Here is a 27,220-nt window from a genome sequence, read left to right as displayed (position 1 = left end):
ACTGTAATTGCTAGAGGGGCGTGGCCAAGATGGTGAGCAGTTAACAGCACTGTAATTCCTAGAGGGGCATGGCCAAGATGGTGAGCAGTTAACAGCTCTGTAATTCCTAGAGGGGCATGACCAAGATGGTGAGCGGTTAACAGCACTGTAATTCCTAGAGGGGCATGGCCAAGATGGTGAGCAGTTAACAGCACAGTAATTCCTAGAGGGGCATGACCAAGATGGTGAGCAGTTAACAGCACTGTAATTCCTAGAGGGGCATGGCCAAGATGGTGAGCAGTTAACAGCACTGTAATTCCTAGAGGGGCATGGCCAAGATGGTGAGCAGTTAACAGCACAGTAATTCCTAGAGGGGCATGGCCAAGATGGTGAGCAGTTAACAGCTCTGTAATTCCTAGAGGGGCATGACCAAGATGGTGAGCAGTTAACAGCACTGTAATTCCTAGAGGGGCATGGCCAAGATGGTGAGCAGTTAACAGCATTGTTTTTAGCTCTGCTTCTTTTTCTCATCTCTGACATATTTTTTTTACTAAAAAACTCAAATAGAACATTTCAAAACTTGATGGATTTATAGTTGAATATCTGCTAAAAGACTGCAAAAAATAAGTTTGAAACTGTTTTAAATGCTTTTCCTAGCAAGAACACAAGAAGAACTAGCTGTCTCAGAATGAGCCACTCTAAGCCCAGTGTACAGGGCAGTACAGTGAAAAAAGACATATAGGCTATACTAAGTAACGTCAATGAGTCATCTGTAGAGATAGATAAATTAGAAAGCAAAATGGACAATTTTAAAAATGTAAAAACAATCTCTTAAACAACAATCATCACAAATCTCGAGGATAGAAGAGGGAATGTCTGACTTTGATGGAAGATTACTTGAAAATGAGAATAACACTGAATTTCTTCTGAAACAAAACAATTTCTTCTGGAAAAAATAAAAAACCTATAGAACAGATCTAGGAGGAATAACATCAGGATTTACAGGATTCCAGACAAAGAAGAGGGAGATAGCATGATTCAGTTCCTTAATATCGGTCTGCCTCAAACTTTAAACCTGCCTGAAGCTTTTTTTCTTTTGGCATTGAAAGGGCACAAAGATCACTTTCCAACTCATCTTTAAAAAAACAAAACACCTTCACCAAGGTCAGTGATCGTAAGATTTTTCTCAAGACAAGATAAGGATTTAGTCTTAAAAGCTGCATGGACTGATTATCCAGTTAAAATTTGACAATGACTATTCAACATTAGTGAGGTCAAAGAGAAAATGTGTGCCAGGTGTTAAAAACTTAAATAAAAACAATATTACAGCATAAATTTTTTTTTCAGCAAAAAATATCACCTTTCGACACCATTCCCCATTCTGGTATTATAGACAAACTCACCAACCTGAACATTAACCCCTACATCACGAGATGGGTTGCAAATTGGCTCATGTACAGATCCCACATGGTGAGAGTTGCAGACTCTAGGTCCGACTCTAAACCGGTTACAAGTGGCATCCCCAGGGCTCAGACCTAGGATCCCTCCTGTTTGGTATATACTTCTCAGAGGTACAGGCAAGCACAGGAGGACTTTGGCTGACCAAGTTCACAGACGACTGCAACTAGGGGTCATAATTGATTCTCCGGCTGATACAGACACCCTCCAGAAGGGTCTCACTGAGACGAATACCTGGTGTCAAAATCACGGCCTCAAGCTCAATGCCAAAAAGTGCATCGTCATCCCTTTGGAAAAAACAAAGTACCCGCGAACTACCACATAGGTGGTAGTCCCCTAAATACAGAAAAAGTAATAAGGGATCTGGGGACCCAAGTAGATAGCAATCTCTCCTTTGATAATCATATTGCCAAGGTGGTTAGAAAATCTTTCTCCGTGGCCCACCTAATCTCAAAAGGGTTCGCATCCAGAACAAAGGAGGTTATTGTGCCTCTCTACTCATCACTTATTAGACCCATTATAGAATACAATGCCTCATTTGGGATGTACCTTACAAGACACCTGCAACAACTGGAAAGACCACAAAAGTATCTCACCAAGAGGATTACTGGCCTCAAACAGATGACCTACGCAGCCTGACTAAAGAAACTCCAGCTGTACTCGGTTGCATACCGCTTACTCAGAGGTGATCTCTGCTTGACATACAAGGCCATGTCCAGTCCAGATTTGATGGATATGCTCCACCTAAAAAAAAAACAAATCCCTGAGAGTCACACGCTCTAGGGATATAAACCTTACCAAAACAATAAATAGGACATGCTGGAGGGATAGATTCCTGACCCAGAGACTCCCCATGCTTTGGAACAAGATTCCAATATACATCAGGCAAAGTCCCTCACTAGCACTCTTCAAGAGAAACCTTGATGGGTGGATGGGAAACAGAAAATTTACCCCAGGGATCACTGCAGTGGCTCTGCTGGACAGATGCTCAGGGAACTAATGGCTCTGCTGGTCAGAGGCACAGGAAACTAATCTAAGGGGGTGGTGAAAGCCAACACACTCTGGTTAGGCTTATAAATGCCCTTGGGCAGATAGCCTAGTACTTACCTATGAACCTATATGACTCACCTTCCCAAAGGAAGGACAATTTTTAACACCTTGGAAGATGTAATGGACTTTATCAGAAAAATAAAATCCTAGAAAAAAAACAGGAGAAATGGAGTGGAATCTATCAACTTCTTTAAAGAGAAATGCAACAAGAGATAGCTGGTTAATAAAAAAACAAAAACATTAAAAATCTGAAGAACAAATGAAAATCAATGTATTTTATGGTTATTAATTCTTGTTAATTTAAAGAAGTGCGTGAATACTTATGAACAGGTGCTGAATATTACTTTTTACAAGGTAAATCATTTCTTTCTTTCCCTACTTCAAATGGTTACTAGTTCCCTTTTTTAAAATTGTATAGCTTGATTCTTTTAGCTATATATAAAATTAAAGCCACTTATTTTCATTTAAAGTTTAAAATGTTAAACTATTCATTTTATTAAGTTAACCATTATTATAATGAAACTTATGTTAGGTGGCACACTTTTTGATATCTTGGTACAGTTGAGTAAAGTACTGTTAAACATAATACAAGATGCAACAAATGACACTAAAGAGGCATGTTAAGTTACAGTCTCGGTCCTTATCGTGGTCCATTAGTGTGCTACTGATAGTATACTCGACATGCAATAACACCCGGGAAATACATGCTATGTTATAAACAAAGTATAACAAATGTGGTTTCTTACATATATAAAAGTCATGGTGTTCGGAGGGTGGCCTAATGGTTAAGGTGTTTGCCTTACAAACACAAGGTACAGGGTTTGAATCTCACAGGGGATAATTGGCTAGGCTTAAAATGGCTCGAAAGGGCAGTTAGCCTAGTACTAACCTATGAACCTATGAACCTATTATTCAAATTATATCAAATAATTAGAGAAACATTCACACTTTTACAAGTTAAACCTGGATCACACACAACTGTCTTTCTTTTAATGCAAGATTATATGCTATGTATCCTTTAAAAAAATGACAGTCTGCTTTATATTAAACAGCTCTTACAAATAGTACTAACTGAATCACTAAATGTTATTTCTTTACATGCAATAGCTTTTTAGTGGTTAGAATACATTGAATTTTTTCTTTGTTTTTTTAGTGGTTTGAAGGGGATTGAGGGATTGGTATGTAATGTAGAGGAGGCTTGGATTCACTTGTAAGTATTTTTATGCGACTTATAATGATGGGCTGTTCATTTTCAAGTCCTTATCATGAAAACCAGCTTGAAACAACTTAGAATCATGAGCACATGTCTGATGCTGCAGGAGTTCTGAAAATTCTAAGAATTGTCCAGATTACTTCTTCCTGTCTAAAAGTAAATCATAATATTTTGAATCATATGCTAAGATGTCAAAGAATACAAGTTAGATAATAAACAAAGACAGTGCATTGCATTCTAAATCACTGTCAGTTATTACAGTATTTATTATTATATTATTATTATATATTATTATTATTATAGTAGTTATTATTATAGTTATTAGCTATGAATGCTTGCTACATGACATGCAATAGCACCCAGGAAAGTTATGCTGTGCTACAAAGTATAAAACTATAGCTTCTTACATATATAAAAGTTATTATTGGAATGTTATCAAATAGACTACCATTCATACTTTTATAAATTAAAACTGGATCACACATAACTGCCATTCTTTTAATGCAAGTTTCTATGCTATATCTCCTTTAAAAATGACAGTCTGCTTTATATTAAACATCTAATACAAATAGTGCTTACTGAATCATGAAATGTTATTTCTTTAAATACAATAGCTTTTTACTGGTTAACATACATTGAAATTTTTTTGTTGTTTTTTTCAGTCATCTGGAAGGGTTTGAGGGATTGATGTATAATGCAGAAAGCCACTTGTGAATGTTTTTGTGTGAATTGTAGCTGATAAATTGTTCATTTGCAAAACCTTGTCATGAGGACCAGCTTGAAGCAGCTTAATTAGAGTCATGAGCACTTTTGTGATGCTGTGGGAGGTCTGAAAATTCTAGGAATTGTCCAGGTTACCTCTTGCTGTCTAAAAGTAAATAATCATAACATTTTGAATCATATGCTATGCTATGATATGAATGAACACGTTAGATAATAAACAAAAGAATGAATTGCATTCTAATCCACTGTCAGTTATCAGCTAGTTCTGAGTGCTTACAGTAAACCAAAAGGACAGCTTATATACTAGCCTATAGAAAGAAACTTCTGATGAAAAGAAATAGGATTGTGCTTCTCTGTTATTGTCTCTTTTTAATGATAAAATGTAATATCTCAGAACAATGTATTATGGAAAGTTTGAATCTTAAAAGGGAAGAGTTTTCAGATGTTTGTTCAGATGCAATTAGACATAAAATTTAAGGAAAAAAATAGGACTGATTCCAGCAGTAGTACTCAAATATATAAGGGTGAATATAAATGTTCTGTTCTATGATATTCTACATTAGGATTATATCAAACTTAAGAATATAGTAATATTACAAGGCATAGCATACAAACTGGAATATAAAGGAATCAGAATAAGTAAATATGTATATAGTTAAAGAGTGTAAATATGTTTACAAGGGTGGGAGGTTGGCATAGTGGTTAAGGTGTTTACCTTATAGGCACAAAGTGCAAGGTTTGATTCTCACATGGGGTAATTGGCTGGGCTTGAAATGGCCCACAAGGGTAGTTAGTCTGGTACTAATTTATAAACTTATGATCCTATGAACAACTTTACACATAGTAAATAAAATAGAAAAATATGAATCATCTGACCTATAAATTAATAAATATGAAAATATCAACTGACTTCCTCCCTATAGTAGACCAGGGCCATAATGTGAGATACAGGGAAAGATGATTGCAGTGATACTCAGTTTTATCAACTTATAATAAAGATTCTGAACACCTGTTTAACTTTTCTTATTCATAATTACTCACTGACAGGCTTTTTTAAGATGATGCATACTAAAAATATGAGACACATTAATATGAATCAGAAGCATGAGCTAAGCATTTTTAGTCTAATGGAGAGTTTGAGAGGTAATTTGTTCATCTTTTTCAACAAACTAGGAATATATTAATCCATGGTGAAATGTTTTAGGGTTATATCATTAGGTAATTTTTATTTGTTTCAAAACTTTTATCCACATCTGTAGATTTCATATTGCTATATATAATCTATATGATAAGTTCTGTACATAAATATGATTCATTTTTCTTCCTTTCTTATAAAAATGTATGATTTTAAATGCATATCTGTGAATCTATTAATCTATAAATATTAATGGATTGAATAAACCAGTAAAGAGGGGGAAGTCTGTTCAAATACTTGCAATTGCATACAGCTCAAACAGTATTCCTACAAGAAACACATTTACTTAATAAAGATGTAAATAAACTTTCATTAAATAATTATTTGGTTTTAGCAGGTTCTGGCTTTTGAGCTAAAAGAAGAGACCCCCTGATTTTATGGAAGAACTCACAAGTAATGCCTAATGTAAAAGGTACCTAGCATTATTATAACTGAGTGAAAACTATATACATGGTGAACTCTTTTTGGATTCCAGGGGTTGGAGATAAAGATGCAAAAGGTTACTTAGGCATTATAGCCTATTGCATGAAAGGTGACGTCATAATGGTTGGTGATTTTAATTGTATTTTATCAGACAAAGACTCCACTGCAGATAGAAAGCTGAAAATCACACCTTCAGCCAAATGCTTACCACATTTTGTAAATCTAATGAATTTAAAGGATATACATGAACTAAGGAAAACAAACTCACTGCAGTTTACCAATTATTCATATAGATATGGAACAGAAACAAATATAGATAACATTTTTTGTCTGAAACAATCTGTTATTGCATATCAGAGAAGTTTCAATAGTTTCATGTCTATTATTGGACCATAATGCTATAATATTTAATATTATTTCAGAACTGACAATTTATCACAGGAGATTACCAGTGTACATTATTAAAATAAAAGGATTCAATGATTGGTATTTTAAAGACATCAAACATTTTCTAGAAATAAACATGAATTTTCAAATATCTGGCATTGTCCTGTGGTATTCAGTAAAGGCTTATTTAAACGGAAGAGTTGCAAGCTGGTATATTAGTAAAACAAGAGAATGGGACAAAGAATTAAACATACTACAGGCCAAAATAGACACACTAAAGTTAAATCTAAAACTAAATGACATTATCAATCAGTCTGAACTTAAAAAACTTTAAAACAAAATATGTTGAAATTCTAAATTATAAAGTTTCAATAAACCTGGAAAAACTTAAACTTCAGGCATGTTCAGTAAACCCTTTATGCTTGCATAAACGTACTCTTAGATCAAAGAAAATGAATAAACAAAATCATAGCAAAGAAATGATAACACATATAACTAATAAAAAGAAAGAATAGATATTAAAGTATTCTTGAGAGCTTTAAAATATTGTATGACAATATAAATCATAATACAAATAAGCTGGATAATGATGATATAATTGAAAGTTTTCTAAGGGAAAATATAAATGAAGAAGTAAAAAATGATAGACCATTCACTTTAACTGAAATAAAAGATCAAACAAGAAAGTAAAAAAATACTGGGCCTAGATGGTGTTATACCAGAACTACATAAAATACTACCGGATGATGCAGTTAAAATATTAGATAAGATCTATAGAGAAATAAAAACAACTGGTGAAGTCCCCCATCGTGGAAATATTCTCTTGTATCACCTATTTTAAAACAAGATAAGGATCATACAAAGTGCTCATCATATGGACCCATTTCACTTTTAAATGCGGACTATAAGATGTTCATGTCCATTTAGCTAACAGAATGACTAGGTTTATGTTAACTAGACAAGTACAGAATAGCAAAATAAGAATACATACATTAAAAGACTATGCAAATAAAAATAAAAAAGATCTTTCTATCATTAGTCTCGGATAAGGATCATACAAAGTGCTCATCACTTTTAAATGCGGACTATACGATGTTCATGTCCATTTAGCTAACAGAATTAATCTATTTATATGTAAACTAATTAACAATGATCAAACTGGGTTTATGTTAACTAGACAAGTACAGGATAGCAAAATAAGAATACATGCATTAATAGACTGTGCAAATAAAAATAAAAAAGAACTTTCTATCATTAGTCTCGATTTAGATAAGGCTTTTGACTCAGTTAATTGGCTGTACCTGTATAAAAAAACTTAAAGTGTATAATTTCTCACCTAAGCTAATTGCATTAATGTCTAAGTTATACAATAACTCTTGTGTTTATGTTAAAATAGATTATTTTCTTTCTAATTCCTTTAAATTACAAAAAGGCACAAAACAAGGCTGTCCAGGATCACCTTTACTGTTGGATAAGCTATAGAACCCTTTGCTAATAGAATTAGAACCAATAAGAACATTAATGGTATCAAAATAAAAGAAGATTTCAAAATAAAGATTCAACTCAAACAGATGCCCTACACTGACCATCTCAAAACGCTCCAGCTTTACTCCGTAGCATATCGCCTACTCTGAGGTGATATCTGCCTAACATATAAAGCTATGTCAAACCCAGAGCTGTTGGACATAAAAAACGATTTCAAAATAAAGTTTCAACTCTTTGCTGATGATATTTTACTAACAATAGGAAATACAGAAAATTCATTATCACATATAATGAGCTCTACGAGTCAGGTTGAAGAAATTTTGAACTTAAGATTTAATTGTTATAAAAATACATTATTAATTAATAAAAAATTTTAAAAATCATGCAAGAATATTCTAATTTAAATTGGAATAGCAATCAAATGAATTACCTTGGTATAACCATTATGTCCAATAGTAAAGAAATGATACAAACTTTCAACAGGTTATTGGTAAAATTTTAAGTTTAGTGACAGATTGGATCAAATTCTTCTTTATCATGGAAGAACAATTGCTGCTTATTAAGATGGTAATTCTTTCCTAAATATTGCTTGCCTTATAATCTTTAGTACTACTTCTACCAAAAATAATGAAGAAGATAAATAATATTCTACTTAAATTTTTTTGGCATCCTAATAAACCAAGAGTTTCCTTTGGCACAGCAAAGGTTGGGATAATAGTGGAATAGGATTCCCTGATATTCAATTGTATGCTACTTCAACAATTGTAAGGGTTATAGAATTGTGGATAAATTCATCTTATGATTCAAAATGGAAACAAATACATCAAGAAATACTATTAGTAAATAATAAATATATCACAGCCAGTCATAAAAAAGTCTCTAATAGTTTCACCTGGTTATTAAAAGATTTTTGTTTAAATGGCATTACACCCGCTTCTCAAATTCCCTATTTAAATAACATCATTTCGTCTTTCCAAAAGTTTACATATTCTAACCATGATTTTAAAGACTTAATATTTTCTATGTTTCCAAATGCATACATGATTGCTTAGAAACTCATTTCCCGAAATTATTAGAATTCATAATAAATATAATTAATAATGCAATGAAAAATAAATTCTTATTGGAACTACTCCTTAAAAATTAATAATGAAGACTTCTCTGAAGAATACCAGAACATAATATTAAAATCTACAGATAAAACTACATCTTCATTAAATTGGAAAATTTTCACTTGGAAATTATTATACAGAGCTTTTGTGACTTCTGACAAAATGACACATGAATAAATCAAATAGAATTAAATGCTGGAGATGTGATTCTGAAATCATAGTTGATTGGATGCATATGATATATGAATGTTGTCTCTCCTTTTTGTAACTTCATTCAAGCTCTATGGTCAGACAGATGTAATATTTCTAAATCTTTAGTTTTATTTAATGCTCTGATTCTTGAGATAATTCCAAAAACCCAAGTGTCACTTCTTTGGTTTATTCTTGCTATAGCCAGAAAAGTAATCACAAAAAAAAAATAGAAAAGTAAAGTTAACCCCTCTAGTGCTGAATTTATTGTTTGCAAAAATTGCTTGCAGTAGTGAATTTCATACTATAAAGAGAACTTCTAATATTATACATTCATGTAAATCTTGACTTAAACTTAAAGAATTACTTGAAAAATATTAACTGTTGCTGATATGTATAACTTTGATGTATTGATCAACTGTCAACCTATGTAAATAGGTAGTTGTTTTATAATTGATATGTTTATTTATTGTTTTAAAACCAAATAAAAAATGAAAAAAGGCAATAAATGCTAATTCACGTAGTCTTAATTTCTGAGCTTATTAAATCAGTAGTACTGCTGTTTTCAAAAGTAACTGATTTGGAAGTATTCACCTTGAGTCTTTTGCTGAGAGGATGATAGATATGCTACAAGTATGCAGCTAAGACAAGCTACATAAAACAATAGTAACAGAAAGTACTGGGTCACATCAGAGGCTTGGGAAGTCATTGTTAAAAGGAAACTGAGAACTGTTTCATTGTTATACAAGGCTTGGCATTAAATATCATAGTTCAGGCTATGCTATAGCAGAGTAACTATGCAAAGGTAACTAGGTGAGCAGCCATAATTAATTTCCAAATGATTATTTTACTGTGCATCTTTTTTTAAAAAAACATGGACAGATTGGCATACACTATGGACTGATGTGTGTCCTTTTTTTAAAGAAATAATTACTGGAAAATGCTATTCAGAAGTAAAGAGACATATGAGGGAACAGTTTTAGTGGCACACCAGGCTGTGATTCATTTTATGTGTATTGTCATGCAAAGTTGACTAGTTGAATCTAGCCAAGCTGGAAATGTGAAACTCTAGCTCGCTGAAGAAGGCGAGATGGGAGGAGTAACTTGGTCAGGAAGAGAAACTTGCAAATCTTCTCTTTGTAAATAACCTTTTTTATCTCTGTAGTTTGTTGACACTTTTGCAATACTCTTTCAGGGAATGTGTAGTACATCACAAGAAACAATAAAGCAGTCAATGACACATGATCTGTCTACTTTCAAACTTGCCAGTTTCTTTTCAGGTATTCCATTTTAAGTGAATGGAAGTCTAGTCTGACAACAAATGGTAGTGCTACTTGTTCAGAGAATATGTGCTCTCATAGTGCATTATGGGACAGACTTAGCTTTCCAAAGGAATCAGAATATCTGTCACTATAAGGCTAGAGAAGGATAAAAAATAAATAAAATTAGGAATGAGTACTAATTTTGCTACAGGCAGCTTTGGGAAGTTCAGTAATTCACAGCAAGAAAAAAAAATATATATTTTTTTCATCATTAGCCCATAGTGATCCTTTAAAGATAATGCAAGAAGGAACAAAGTATACAGGATTTTCAGATCATTTGGCCATTTGAATGTAGATACAAGAAATAAATGGAGGTATAAAAATATATAAGGAAATTAAAATAATAAATGAGGATAAGTTAGATGAGGAAGGGGTAGATCTGCTCAGATAATTGTGGAAAGAGCATGTTGGAATGCGAGTATTTTACAAAAACTAGATGTTATGATCGATAAGTTTGAAAGATAAAATAAACAATGTTGTTTGGAATGGCAAGGCACAGAAAGAAAACATGGAAATAATAAATATAAAGAAGTAAGTAATAATACATGTGTAGATTTACTAAGGAATAAAAAAGAATATTTTGAAAAAGAGAAAAATATATGAGATGAAGTAAGAGAAGATTAAAACACATTTGGGAAAACAAAAGCATTTTTTGCAAGAAAAAGGGAAGAATCAACACTATTTTGAGTAGGATAGTAAAAGAAAATTAAAAGACAATAAAAAAAAAAAAAAATGAGAAAGAAAAACTTGTCCCAACCCAAAAGGAGATAATGAAGGCAGTAAAAGAACAGATACAAAAACACTTTTAAATAAAGGTAAAAGGGAAACAAAAATAGAAAGTAAAAAAACTAACAGAACAAGATAATACAGAATTTGAAAAAGAAATTCTTGTGGAAAATGGAATATGTCAAGGTTAGTGAATGTAGAATTGGCAATAGGACCAGATGGGATAGAATATCATATGTATAAAAAAGTTTACTATGACTTACCTGAACTGTAAGAAGTCGAACGTCCATTGTGCAAAATCACATTTTTCAAGAAGCAGGAAATCAAACCAAAAGTGGTTGACAGAGGTTAGTCAAATGGCATGGTGCACTCGACCTTTTCAGAAGCAACTTGCCAAGACTGTAGGGGAGGTTGCGCACCAGTGAGGAATAGGGAAGTAGCCCATTTCCTCACTGTAGTGTGATCTTGGAGTTGGTATATTTAATGTGCAGGGGGGTGTGGGGGGTGCAGGAGGGTGTATCCTCCCCTGCAAAATAGTAGAGGTGAGCTTACTGCCATGGCTGGAAGAGGGGAATGTCAAAAATATTGAATGCACTGAATTGTGCAAACCATTTTAAACATTCTGCTCTTTCATGGTTGTCAAACTTGACCTGATTTTTCAGTCATACCATTAATCGACGTAACCTTATTCAACATTTCCATAGTAAACCATATAAAAATACGTCATAGTAGTAAAATAAGTATTTTGTGGAAGTGCTAAATGAATGGTTTGATGAAGGTTTAGGGCAAAAAAAATATGTGTTGGAGTAATGAAATTCATATTGAAAAAGGAAAAAAAAGCAAACTTAAACAATTGGACACTGATAGTACTTAATACCGATTGTAATATTTTTATGAAAAATAATACAAAAAGACTAGAAGATAAATTGAATAAAATATTAGAATACATAATATTTGGTAGAAAAGGAAAAGGAAGTCAAGAATTATTAATGACAGTGAGAGAAATTGTAGATGATATGAATATGAAAACAAAGTAAAATGATATCAGGTGATTTAAATAAAATATTTGACAAGATAGAACATGAACTTTTTTTGGAAATAATGAAAGAATACAATATAAGTGAGAGGATATAAATGATGTTTTACATGGCATGAAAAGAATAAAGTAAAATTGTTGGTGAATGGGTGGCTAAGTCAAGAAATCACTATAAAAAGTGGTATAAGACAGGACTGTCCAATGAGTAGAATTTTATTTGTATTAGTTTTGAATGCAGTTATTAGTAAAATGAGTTCTATATTAAAATTAGCAGAATATAAGTCAATAGAAGGAATTGAGTACCGATAATGTTTTCATATGCAGATGATATAATAGCATTGACAAAGAATAAAAAATGAAAGAAACTATTAAGCATCTAAATGAGCGCATTGAGGCCATAGGTATGAATTTAAACATTGATAAGAGTAAAGGATTAGGAGAAGAAAGTAAGACAGGGAATATTCATTTTAACAGGAAGAAAATAAAAGTATTAGGTATAACATTTGGGAATGAAATAGCAAAAAAGAACAATGGGAAGATATAATAATTAAGAAATATAAGTTCATTTTGGAAGACTTAAAAATTATCATCATACAAAAAGAAGGTGCATTTAGTAAACTCTATGTTATTGGGAAAACTGCATACTTAGCAGATGTGTTTATGATTTCAACAAGTATGAAAAAGAAATAATGACTATTGTGCTTTCATTTAAATGGGTTTCAAGAATAAATAGAGTAAAAAGAGGAATTGTATGTGCTAATGAAGAAGAATGAGAGTTGGGTTTAATAAACCAAGTAGTTTGTGTAGCATCATTAAATTTATATGAAGTGCTGGAGATGGATAAAAGAGGAAAATGGACCATTAATAAGTGTAATTGTGAAAGAAAAATATATAAAAATATGGTGTATGTAGAGTAATTGTGAAACAGAGAAAGAAGGTATGAATAGGGGAAATGAAAGAGTATAAAGACAAAATAATATTGTGGATAGTAAAGATAAGGTATATAGAAGAAAACAGGAAATTATGGTATTTAAATATAATTAATAAATATTATTGCATTTATCCATGGAAAAAATTGAGGAAGAAAAAAATCAAAGTGATAAAAGTTAAAATAGAATGGTGTAAAAAATGTGTTAACTGTAAAGACTTTTTATGGAGACAACCAATAAAAAATACCATTAAAAGCAGATATGCTGTACAAAAGAATAGAAGAAAGAATATGTAATAACTGTGTAGTAGCTGAACCAGCACAACATGTTTTTTAGAATGTAAAAAGGTCAAGAAATTATGGGAAAAGATATGTGAAGATAATATGTTAGAAGGAATTACTAAAGTGGAATATATAAAAATGGACATTTTGGAATATGGATATTATAAAGATAAAGGAAGGGAAGAATCAAAGAAAACTGATAAAAAATGTTTATATTATATGGGCAATATGGAGTGAATGACTGAATGAGATTAAGTATAATGGGAAATGGTTATTCAGAAATACTGAAAAAAATAAGATTTATGTTATGGGAAAAGGGGTGGGGATCATTAAATGAATGCATATGAAGAGAAATAGACATTTACATAAAGCCATGAAATGAAAAAAATGATTGTAAATAGTGTATAGTATGTAAATAATACAGTTAATAAGGGCCCATACTATTTTTGATAGTGCTGTGGGGTCTTTTACAGACATATGAGCTATGACTAACTCAAACAGATGGGGCTTCAGTTTAACATCTCATCCAAAGGACAGGACACCCAGGAGTTCAGCACCCCTTTATGCTGTACTGCAGTGTCAGCAATCCATCTACCTGATGCTGGAATATAACCCATATCCTTCTGTACCAAAGGCGAGTGTCCTACCGGGTGTGCTGCTTCACTTCCATGGCTACCCTTTTTATCATTCCTGAAAAATATATAATCTGGCATCTCCAAGTCCGACCCTTCTTGTTACTGGCTCACATTTCTGTGACGCAAAGAGTTTTTACCCCACCTCCTTTCTGCAGCACAGTTTCTGGATTCTCATCATCTTCCAGGTGGAGCTTCCCATGTGCAGACAAGATTGTGAAGGAAGTGGTAATTGAGAAATTAGAGAAGGAGGCTTTATCATTCAATGAATCATTTAAGATGGAAACTAAGGAAGGTGAATTCTGAAACAATCTGTTTTGCCTTTGGAGTGACATGGTGAATTTCAAGATTAAAATTCTGTTTCCTAGAGAGTTGAATTATATTTAGCTATGGTGCAGGAGGCATACCTTTCTCTGTATTGATGAGATGTCAAAGTGCTGTTTCTGTACCACTGACTAGTGTACCAGATGAAATTCTGGCTGGCTGGTCAACAGCTAAATCACTGTCTGAAACAGTATGTGAAACAAAAACGGAAGCAAGAGTCTAGCAAAAAAAAAAAAATACAAAAATTACCTACATACATTGTTAAATCAACTGATGCAAGTAAAGTCTCTACAAGGTACAATGTTGTTAGACTATTTTAAGCATCAATATATAAAAATTCCTCATAGACTGCTTGTGGAAAGGCCTGTTTTAAAAGAAAGGTATGGTCTGAAACCTGCAAAGAGGAGAAAAAGTGCCAAATGAAAAAAAAATAAATAAAAAAACAACAATCAGATGAAGTCTGTATTGGAGATGAAAATGCGGTGACTCCATCAAGGCATCTATGCAAGTCTTTAATAAAGTCTACTTTTTAATTTTGTGGTTGGTTTCAGTCCTAAGTGCCATGGTCTGAAACCTACTGATATGCATGCAGTCATGCATATATATCAGGAGAATGTGCATTTTAAGTAAATTTCTGGACTCTTATAGATGTTCTTCTCCTCGTGTCTTGTGTAAAGAATTTAAGCCTCTCCCTTAAAGATAATTTGACAAAGCAAGTGTGGCTATTAAATGTTGGCTGTAGTTTTTATGAGATATTCTGAAAGACTGTGCACCTGTTTTTGATAATGATGAATTTTGGAACTGTTGTGTTAACAAACAGGTATTTAGGTCTGACTGATACATACCAAGTAGCTAGGAAAACAACAGCTGTGGTAGACATCATCAAAGACTGATCATGTGAGAAGTTTGGAAGTGCCATCCAGAATTACTTTTTGAAGGCTACAAAGAGGCTCTGTTTAACTATCTGGTTGCTCAAGAGGAGGAAGTAATTTATTTCTCAGGCTATTTTTAGAAATGATGGGGAAACACCGACCATAACTTAGGACATTGCTGAGTAGGAGATGGAACAGTTCAAATAACACCTGAACCTGGTAGACATGACCTGCTCTGGGAAGGCACTGACAGAGTCAAATGGTGGAGATGGATCCAGTTCAGTAAATGAGGTTACTGCAGTGGTTAAACATTTCTACTCTTGAAAGACTGTGAGAGTGGATAAGATACAGTCAGAAATGCAAAAAAGGACGCAAATTAGTTAACATGCCATTTTCACCACTGCAATGAATGCTGGTAAAATTGAAAAACTGTGGTAGTGGCCACTATCTGTCATAGAAAGAGGGCGATAAATGGTTGTGATCCAGCTATATAGAGAAAATCCCATGTTTCAAGCTCCCTGAGAGTGCATCAGCTAGGCTGTTACTGAGAAGACTTTGCGAAACATTGAAGCTGCTAATTCAGGATATGGGAAGCAGATTCTATTTTGACTGTAGCACAGTGGATCAATGTTTTTTTCTTGCATAAATAGTTGTTGTGTCATGGAGTTTGCCAGTACTGTCTGCATATGATTTGTGGACTTGAAGAAGACATGTGATTGTATAACTCAGAATGTTGTGTAGAAAGTTCTACAGCAGTACGGGGTCCCACTGCCATAGCTGAATTCCATTTGGATTCTTTGTGGCGTGACAGTTGTAGCCACATTTTCACCATTATGTTGAATGTGTTTAAGAGAGGCATAGAGCCACTGTCTTCGATTTTCTTGGGCAGGTTATCAAGGTGCTCCCAAAGTCTGGACATGGTGACCACGTCTTTTCTGTTCACAGATGACATCCTCCTCATCCTCCATTCCAGCAGCATTGCAGCAATTCATTGCTGAATGTGGACATGATGGGTTGAAAATGACCACCACCAAATTAGACATTTTGAAAAACGTGGATTGTTCTTTCAGGTAAGGAGAGCACAGCTACCTTATGTATAGGAATTTAAACATGTTGGAGCCTTGTTTATGAGTGGAGGTAGAATAGTCTGGAAGATTGCCATTAGGTGGATGCAATAGCAGCAGAAGCAGTACTTTAGGCACTATACTGGTTGTCAACAAGGAAGTGAGAGTTGAATCATGGGACAAAGTTCACAGTTCACCACTCAGTCTATGTCCCTGATTTTAACTTTGGTCATAGTGAGCTTTGGGAAGTCAAGAAAAGGCCGAGAACATGCTTACAGACAAAATAAATGTTTTTACAGTTTTTTTAGAGTCATGCTCTTGAAATTCAACAGGACTTTAGACTGCAGAACTTGCTATTCCATGATGAAAGCAGCCAACTAAGGTGGCTTGGGTAACTTTTGAGGATGCTGCAGGCAGTGTCTGATGGGAGGAGATCCCAGGCTGGGTGCTTTCCATGAGTACTAGGGCACAGTCCACTGGAAGGAGGCCCCAGGCACATCATGGATATGTTGGAGGGATTATATCCCTCAGCTTTCCTGGAAATGCATGGGGATTTCACAGGATGAGCTGAAGATTGTTTTTGGAAATAAGGAAGTCTGGACTACCCTGCTCTGCTTTCTACCACTACAATCCTCATCAAGACAAATGGATTGGAAAACGATGATGTTTTTCATGACCTAGGTAAATGATATGAATTCTTTGGTCCCAGAAAGAAAACGAGCGAAGAAAAGATGTATGAGGTAGGGTTGAGGCAGGGACAAAAAGGTAATATTTAGTGGTTTCTGGGGTAAGAGTATAAGTGACACTGCAGATAACACCTAGCTTGGACTTGGGGACACTAATATGGGACTGAACGTGGAAATCAGAATAAGTATAGGTTCAAGCATAAGATTCAGATACTGAAAGTCCAGTGCATAACAGTGCAGAAGCTAGCACTGTGATTATTGCTATTTCACAGCAATAGGCTGAATGTTTCAGTTCCAGGCGCATTGATTTCTATTTGGAGTTTGCATGCCCTCCCTGTGTCTGCGTGGAATTTACCAGGCATTCAGATTTCCAACCAATCTGCAGAGAAATGTTGGAAGGTAAATTGATCCTCTATACACCGAAATTAATTATGCATGTGTAATATGTGTATGTGTGTGTGGGAGTCTCTATACATTGTGAATATATGTGCATCCTGCAGTGAAGCGGAGTCCATCCAGGAATGTCTTTTGCTTGGTGAGGTTCTGGCTCCCTTACAATCAGAGCTGAATCCAGCTCTAGGCAACCTTGGCAGCTGCCTAGGGCCCATTTTTGTTGGGGGGATGACTTCACTGTAAAAAAATAAAAATAAAAATCTTCTATCATTATAAAGGACAAGTTTAGTGTTAGAAATAAACCTAGCTAGCATTAGGACCTTACTGGAAAACTTCCACAAAGCAACACAAAGCAAGCTCAGCATTAGAAACAGACTACAGCAAGCATTAGGAACTTGCTGGAAAACTTCCACAAAGTAAGCTCAGCATTAGAAATTGAATACAGCAAGCATTAGGACCTCATGGAAGAACTTACACACAGAAAGCCCAGAAACTTCAGGATAATATCATGATGTTGTCTTTAGAAACAAGGTAGAGATGGCAATGTAGAGAACGGATGAAGAGCATGATCTTTCTTTTGTTTAGGGTGGCAACTAAGCCCTGCAATTGCTTATATTGTTTAGGACAGTAATTAATCCCTGTATTGTCTTATACTGTGTGTGTGTGTGTGTGTGTGTGTGTGTGTGTGTGTGTGTGTGTGTGTGTGTGTGTGTGTGTGTGTGTGTGTGTGTGTGTGTGAAAAATGCCCAAGTTAGGGGCACTATCTAGTTAAGTGGTTTTCCTCAGGGTCAAACCCAGAACCTTAACCCATTGCATCCAAGTGATGCCTCCATTGCATCTGTATTTAACTCCTTAAAAAAAAAAAAAAAAGTAATCTGTGTGGTATCCTCAAAGTCACAAAACAACCCACTAAACAAGTATAGTGGGTCCAAAAACAAAACAGTGTAAGAAACTTGTCTGTGTGGAAGATATTCAGTCCATATATCTCTAGTTAATCACTGTATATTAATCAGATCAGACAAAAGTAGTAGAAGTAGTGAACTTAAACTCGTCTTAAGTAAAATAAATAAATAAATAAATAATAATAAAAAATATATAATTGTACAGAATTACTAAGTATTCAAAAGTAATCCAAGCAAGGTAGGCAGAGCGTTTCCAGTCAAAAATCCTTTATTAAGTGCACAGTTAACAGATACAATAACCTACATGTAGTAAACTAAACACATTAGCTTGAGTGCAGAGTGAAGTTTCAATGTAGGAATGTAAAGTTCTTGGCTCAAAGTGGCCAGGAGAAACAAAAGGCAATTATTAGGCTTTGTAAGTCTTGAGTTTTACAAGTACTTTTACCTTCAATGTCTTCACTCTGAAGTTAATTCGACGAATGCCATCAAAGTTTGTATTTTGGAAGATATTGTTTACTGCCTTAATGTATGTGGAAATCTGTGAAAGGAAACACATTTTAATTAAAAATGTATTTTGGAAGAAATGAGATTCAAGCTTAAAAGTTAACTAAAAATAAAGAATGGATGTTCACACATTAAGTATTGCTTACATGAAATAACATTTACTTCTTAAGGAAAGTCCTATTTGCAAAAGAAGTATCAGTAACAGAATTTGCATGATATTTTGTTACTTTTGTTGCAGTACACAAGATAAATCAGCTTATAATGTAGTGCTGTTTTGTTTTAGTTTAGAAACACAAGTCTGACAGAGCTACTTTTGATGACCTGACACTAATTTCTATACTACGTGATTTAGACGTCCAGTTTATTTGATGTTTCCCTAACTTAGTATATAGCTCAGAGCCAATCCTAAGGTTTATTTATTTATTTGTTAACTAGGTCAGCTTAACTGAGGAGATCTATTTTACAGTGGAAATCATGGCAGAAAAGCATGTACCACATGTGAGTGATATATACAAATAAAAATCCAACTGTTAATATTGGCCCAGTAATATAATCAGACAAGTACCTTCCTACCATTGTTAGCAGAATCACCTCAGAGCATACCTCTCAACCTCTTAGAGCAAGAAATCTGGACAAAGCCATAAATAAATGTAGGACAAAGACCCAAAAATAGGGACAATTTTTAAATATTGCTCTTACAAACTTCAGAAAGAATAGCATATTTTACATTAGCATGCATTTTCTGAAGGATATAAAGTCTGTAACTCAAATGTTTGTCATTATAGTCTAACTTAGGTCCTTAATAATTTGCCACTAATTTGCCAGAAAACCACAATTTTATGAAAAACAGACCAAAAATATGAGGCAAAAATCTGGACAGTTAAGAGGTATGCATAATAAGTCAGAAAAACAATAAATGTTATTATTTACTTATTTATTCATTTAATTATTTGAATTTGTTTACGACAGTTGAGCACTGATCAATTCTGATCAATTTCAGTTTCAGCCCCGGATCAAAAACTCACCTGACATACAAAATAAACCAGAGTAAAATAACACACAAGTGAAAGGAAAACAGTACAATGGTAGGGAAGCACTTTGGACACACAGTACATGAAATGTATTAATTTTATATATGCACAAACATTTCAAAACATTTGATAAATTAAAACAGAGCAAATTAGACATGTGAAAAGGAGCAAAGGATCTTAATCGTTGAGATAAAGTGGAGAAGAGTTAAAATAGACTTAAGTGATGTGACCTGAGGGGTAACAGGTAAATCAGGTAAATTTGAAGGAAAATAATTTATTGCATTACTTAATTTGCTGTGGAAGTCTATTCTAGAGAGGGGGTGGAAATTGCATAACAAATCTACCTATCCACCGTGTTTTATTTCTTTTCTGATGTAGGTTTAGTTCTGTGGTCCTAGTATTAGTGGCATTGTTTGATTAATTGAGATAGAAGAAATCTTGGGTTCATAGATTCATAGACTAGTACTAGGCTAACTGTCCTTATGGGCCATTTTAAGCCTAGTCAGTTACCCCATGTGAGAATCAAACCCTGCACCTTGTGTTTGTAAGGTAAACACCTTAACCATTATGCCAACCTCCCTAATTCGGATGATATCCTTCACTGCCTTCTGAAGCCTCTCTCTCATCACAATTCCCACACCATTTCTAGCCTGTCATTTTCCTGAGTAGTAGACTCTGGATCCTAAACCAAGTGTCTTTACTGCACTGCCCTTCCATCTTGTCTCCTGGATACATAAGTTATCCAGCCTCCTCAGTACCATCATGTCATCCACTTCCAAGCTGCATCCTGTTAGTGAACCTACAGTGAATGTAGCAATTCTTAGTTCATGTTTAGCTGGTTGATTGGCTTTACGTCCAGCTTTCACTCAATAGAGCAATCCCAGGTAACCCAGACTGGGCAATTGGACACTAGCTGGTCAGTAGACACATACTGGCCAATAGGGGCACATACTTCCCTCCCACCATTAGCATGGGTTTATTACCAGCAAATCCTCATGCCCATTTGGCAACATTAGTCAACATGACAGAATCACCTAGAGCTATATTTTACACCGTCGAGTGACTAACCCTGCCACGGCTCGCAGTCTATGATCAATGTTCTCCTATCTTGAAGATACTGTGCACCACAGTAGATGCCCAAAAGCAGTTGGTCTATACAACTCCTTCCCTATAAGACACCATGTAGAGTCTGTGCTGCTGCCCACACCTCCATTCATTGGTGAGTTTGAGATGGAAACACTCAGAATGTTTTCAGAGGTAGGAGGAACCCCACAGAGACACAGGGAGAATATGCAAACTCCAAACAGCCTTTGGCCGGAGGTTTAGGATCGAACCTTGTACCTTGTACATGGGAGGCAAAGACCTTAACCATTATGCCTACTGGGACCCTATAATTGCATGGAAGATGAGCCAGAGATCACCCCTTTAGACTCAATAAGTGAATAAACTGACAGTGCTTTCAGTGTTTTCTGGTAGCTTAGGGTGTTCAAGCCAGTGATCTTTTCATAGGTTCATAGGTTCATAGGTTCATACTAGGCTATCTGCCCAAGGGCATTTATAAGCCTAGCCCATAGTTATTTGGCTTTCGCCACCCCTTTAGTTTGAATAAAACTATGCCCATTATTTTGCTGTGCCTCTGTCAAGCAGTGACACTGAAGTAATCCCTGGGGTATATCTGCGATCCCCCATCCATTGGTCAAGATTCCTCTTGAACAAGGCCAGCGAGGTGCTCTGCCTCACATGTACCGGGATTTTGTTCCACAGCATAGGGAGTCTCTGGGTGATGAATCTGTCCCTCCAGCACGTTCTATTAATAACCATGTCAAGGTTTAAGTCTCCCGCCCTTGTGGTTCTGAGGGATCTAGATTTTTTGAGGTGAAGCATATTCATCAAATTAAGGTTTGACATGGCCTTATATGTCAGGCACAGGTCACCTCTGAGCAAGCGGTATGAGACTGAATAGAGCTGGAGTTCTTTCAGTCGGGCAGCATAAGACATATTTTTGAGACCCTTTATCCTTTTGGTGAGGAACTTTTGGGGCCTTTCCAGCTGCTGCAGGTGTCGGGTCAGATACATTCCGAATGGGGCATTGTACTCAATCATAGGTCTTATGAGTGATGAGTACAGGGGGACGATGACCTCCCTTGATCTAGATGTGAATCCCTTCATGATCAGGTGGGCAATGTAGAAGGTTTTCCTAACTACTTTAGCAACATGAGTGTCAAACGAAAGGCTACTGTCAACCTGGGTCCCCAGATCCCTGATGACTTCTTCTGTGCTCAGTGGATTGCCTCCTATATGGTAGCTATGGGTAACCTTGTTTTTCCCGAAAGGTATGACTATGCATTTCTTGGCATTTAACTTTAGGCCATGGCTCTGGCACCAGTTATCCGTTTCTGTGAGGCCCTTCTGAAGGATATCTGTGTCAGATGTGTTTTCGACTATGGCGCCCAGTTTGCAGTCATCTGCAAACTTTGTCAGCCATAACCCTCCTGTGTTTACTTGTACTTCAGAAAAGTAGATGCCGAACAAGAGTGGACCCAGGACTGAGCCCTGTGGGACACCACTTGTGACAGGCTTTGAGTCTGACATGGCTCCAGCAACTCTGACCCTGTGGGTTCTGTCACTTAGCCAGTTTGCAACCCATCTTGTGATGTATGGGTTTACATTCAAGCTGATGAGTTTTTCGATGATACCTGAGTGGGGTATTGTGTCGAAGGCCTTTGCCAGGTCAAGGTAGGCTGTATGGACTGCCTTTCCCTCATCAATGGCCTTGGTGACTGTTTCAAAAAAGTCAACCAAGTTTAAAAGGCATGATCTGCCTTTGACAAAGCCAAACTGGGTTGGATCCAAAGTCTGCAAGTTCCCTATGTCTTTATTTATGAGTTCCATTATGATCCTCTCCATGGCTTTGCAGATAAGGCTTGTCAAGCTAATGGGACGGTAATTTCCAGGGTCGGTGGAGGCACCGCCCTTGTGAAGTGGGACCACAGTCGCCGTGCGCCACTCCTTGGGTACGTATCCTGAGGTGAGGCTAAGATTAAACAGCTGTCCTAACTGCGGGTTTAATTCCTCATTGAGTTTGTGGAGCACACAGCCGGGGACACCATCCGGTCCCATGGATGTTGTGTTTTTTGCTTTGGAGAGAGCAGTTCTCACCTGGGCGTTTGAGATGTTTGGGGGGCTACAATCCTCTGGTATAGATATCTCTCCTTTTGGGGGGGGGAGGGGGAGAAGTTTGCACTGAACCTGTCAGCCAGTATGTTGGCAATGTGTGTAGGTTCAGTAATCTTCACATCATTTTGAACTAATTCTGAGCATATCTGGGAGTTTCCTCCTAGGTTTCTAACATAGCTAAAGAAGGCCTTATGATTGTCTTTTGAGTCCTTGGCGATTTTTCTCTCAAAATTTGCCTTGGATGATTTTATGAGAGCTCTTAGTTTTTTACTTATAATGATCAAAGGTGTCTTACCTTTCAAGGATTTTGCTCTATCTTGTAGTAGCTTCCTCCTTTTGTTGTAGAGCTTTTTATGGCTGGGGTCCACCAGACTGGATGCTTGCCTTTGGTACAAAGAGTCTTAGTTTTGTTTGGGATTGCCTGATCCATGCAGTCCTGTAGGTGCTGGTAGAAGGCATTTGTAAGTGATTCAGCGGTTTGAGTAATGTTTACCACTGGCTCAGGGGCCTTAAAGGAGACCACACTAGTTTTAGAAGTGTGAAGTCGGCTTTTGAGAAGTTTTTCACTGTGGTCTTTTTATTTCAGGTGGGGCGGGATGAGGACCTCCAGCGAGATTAGTTTATGATCTGATCTCACCAGTGAGGGGTATACTTCCGGTGTTGAACATTGTGATCCCATGTTCGTGATGATGAGATCAAGTATGTTTTCTCCTCTTGTGGGGATGGTGACTAGTTGTTCCATGGCATTTGAGTTTATGAACTCCAGGAACCTTTGGGCTAGAGTGTTTGGGCTTGAGTAGTGTTCCCAGTCTATATTAGGGTAGTTGAAGTCACCTAGTATGATGGTGTTTGGAGATACATTTATCCCCTCCATTGTTTTCAGGAAGGCCATGTGAGGTTCCTGAGTTTGAGAGGGTGGCCTGTAACATGCTACAAATTGCAGAGCAGTCTTGCCTATGGTTAATTGCACCTGGATGGTCTCCGATGCATCGTGCTTTGCCACCAACCTTGAGGTGTGGGTGTCCTTTATGAATATGGACACCCCCCCTCCTTTCTTGGTTTTGTCCGGATTTTGGGGCCGGAACACATGATATGAGGTGAAACCTGATAGTGCTGGGGTGCTCTCAGGAGCCTTGAACCAGGTTTCTTTCACAGCAGAGACATCGATGTTCTCCATACTGAGAAGGGCCTCGAGTGCATGCATCTTGAGATTGAGACTTCTGGCATTGAGCAGCATTACCCTTAGTTTTTTTACTTTTTTGTGTTCTAGGATGGTAGGTTTAGAATTTGAGCCTTGCCTAAAAAAGGCACTATGGGGGTGGCAAGAGCCTTTGCCAATATCTGGAAGCCTAGGGGTGACAGGTGCAAGCCGTCCCTTGTGAAGCAGTGTGGCTTGTCCAGCATGTCATCCCAGGCAGACAGACATTGGATCCCCTTTGAATGACACCAGAATTTAAGCCAATTATTAAAGCTGATCATCTTATCACTGTATTGTGGCATCATTCTAGGTGAAGGTAGGATACTGCTCAAGGTCAGGGTCATACCTGCCTGGGCTACATAATCAGAGAGCTCCTCAATGTCTCTTTTCATGTAGTCAAAGGAGGTACGTCTCAGGTCGTTGACACCAGCGTGGACAATGACTGAGTCGTACTTGTACCTGCTGTTGAGAGACCTGAGTGCTTGTGTTATGTGGCGGATTCTAGCGCCTGACAGGCAGCTTACTGTGACCTTCTCCTTACTCAGTCTGGTGAGCGGGACGTCAGTGTGTCTGACTATGGAGTCACCTATGACAAGTATGTTTGGTGTTGTATTTGGCCTTAAGGGCAGTGACTGCTTTGCACACTGATTTTGTTGTTTATGTGTTGTTTGTGTGGTGTATTGAGTTTGCAGTTGCTTGGGTGTCTGCTTTGGAGGCCTCTGCTGTTTAGGTAAATTTTTACTCAGAGCCTCCGAGTATGTCTTAGTGTGTTTATGTGTTTGATTCAGTGGTGTGGTTGAGTTATGTGAGACTGGTATTGTGGTGTGTGTAGTTGCCTTCTCCTCCTGCCTGGTCTTTCCAGTCCTGAGTTGAGAGAGCTCAGCCTCCAGTCTTGCTAAATAGCTGCATCTCTCACAAGTGTTAGTGTTACGTGGGAGGAGGAGAGGGTTGTCCGTGTACATGAGGCAATTGTAACATTGTCTCAGAATTCCCAGATTCACCAACTGGGCAGGAGAGGACGCCAGCATCTGACCCTTCAACATGCTAGAAAGAATTATGAGTTGGTATGAGACAGAAAAGTAGTGGGCTTAGCAGGGGAGTGCTTGACCTGCTAAGAGAATGCTTATAAGACAAGGGATATGCTTATAAGACAAGTGCTGAACTTTTTGAGAAGAAAAAGCTATTTGGAACAAGTGCTGCACTTTTTAGTGTAGGTGTAAACTGTTTAGGTTCCTAACAGAGCAGTTCTAAGGGAAAAATTGAAGAACAGACTTTCTGGAGCCAGAAAGAGTTTAACCTTGTTTAGCCGGCGCTGCCCGATGCTGCTCTAGTGGCAACTCCGCGCTAAATAACTTCTGGGGGTCTTTCCAGTTTTCTGGTATGTCTAGTGAGGTATATTATTAGTAACATTCCAGCCCTCATCAATAATAATGCGATACACAAATTAGCATCCTTGTAGCACACATGGTTCTTTTTGTGTTTTTTGGCAGTTTTGACTGCTTGCAAAAGAACTACAGATAACAGATTTTTGGTATAATATGAACTACACTCAGCACATATTTGTCTTAGTAATAATAATGTTACACATAGACCATATTCTCTGTAAAGTACCTTCTTCTATAGCCAGCCATGCACACTGCTTGTAGTGTTCTTACTGAGTGAGTTAGCTGCAGCTGTGTCCCACATTACAGAATTATCAGCCATGCACACTGCTTGTAGTGTTCTTACTGAGTGAGTTAGCTGCAGCTGTCCCACATTACAGAATTATCAGCCATGCACACTGCTTGTAGTGTTCTTACTGAGTGAGTTAGCTGCAGCTGTGTCCCACATTACATAATTATCAGCCATGCACACTGCTTGTAGTGTTCTTACTGAGTGAGGTAGCTGCAGCTGTGTCCCACATTACAGAATTATCAGCCATGCACACTGCTTGTAGTGTTCTTATTGTGAGTTTGTGCTCCTTGCCTTGGTGATTCCGGACTGGTGTGGCTGCTTCTTTTGGTTTTATTAGTTTATTTGCAGCGGTTTGTTCTTTTTGGAGTTACTGTTATGGCAGCCAGCCCGGTCTCTCCTTCTGGGCAGGAGGGACAGAGAATTATACCTGTCGATGGATCCAGGTCCGAAGGGGACGGGTTCGTTCAACTCAAGGGTCAACTGACCACTCTCATCAACCTACTTACACCCATTGGGCTAGGTATTAACAACATTATTACCGAACAACGTAATATCTTACAATTGGTAGCCCATTCTCAACATTTTCCCCCTACAACTGGTGATTCATTTGGTACAGTCCGTCCAAAAGTGAATGCGAAGCAAGGGAACAGTAGTGCAACTGACTTCAATTGTACTCCGGCAGTCCTGCGTGAGACTGCTTCGCACTCAAGTGCGGAAGTGTCTAGGGGTTCTGATTATGAGGGTAACGCTCAACCTACCTCGACCTTTACGGAATGGATGCTAACCAAGCCAAAATTTTTGTATGAGGAACATAATACCAGCCGTGCAGGTGTGGGATGTACCTATTTGGAGACACAACACCTTTTTGAAAACGCTCTCTACCGATATAAAACCCTGGAACTGGATAATTTATACTTGACTGAAAATCTAAATAAAGGTACTGTGCCTAAGGGCTTGAGGGTATTTAAATATCCCAACCAGGTAATTCCTGGTAGTGAATTTCATAAAGATTTGATTGTAGCCTTTGACCAATGTGGTTTGAGTATTGTCAAAGCCATCATAAAGAAAAATAGTCATGAACTTTTAAAGTTACAACAGGACATTTCTAACTATTACAAATGTATGTCTGATGATTTACTTTTTGATGTTGCGAAATATCATGATATAAGGAAGGGGGTGGACCAACATTGTGAGATAGTGCTCAATTGTAAATATAAGAAGTTGAGGAGAGATATTTTAAAATATCAGGAGGGGC

The 27,220-nt window shown here is 36.6% G+C and overlaps 1 protein-coding gene across 1 annotated transcript in view; it reads right to left on the bottom strand.

The window, feature by feature from the left end:
- LOC122817653 (disintegrin and metalloproteinase domain-containing protein 10-like) overlaps positions 1-27,220 on the bottom strand; it is a 1,242,151-nt gene that overhangs the window by 439,041 nt on the left and 775,890 nt on the right. The window contains exon 7 of the mRNA XM_044090715.1: positions 18,827-18,919. Coding sequence (XP_043946650.1) covers positions 18,827-18,919 — 93 coding nt within the window. The remainder of the gene's footprint in view (positions 1-18,826; positions 18,920-27,220) is intronic.

This window comes from Protopterus annectens, chromosome 13.part0 (assembly GCF_019279795.1).
Source record: "Protopterus annectens isolate FY-2018-M chromosome 13.part0, PAN1.0, whole genome shotgun sequence".
Classification (NCBI taxonomy): Eukaryota; Metazoa; Chordata; order Ceratodontiformes; family Protopteridae; genus Protopterus; species Protopterus annectens.
This window is presented reverse-complemented; position numbering and strand designations above follow the sequence as displayed.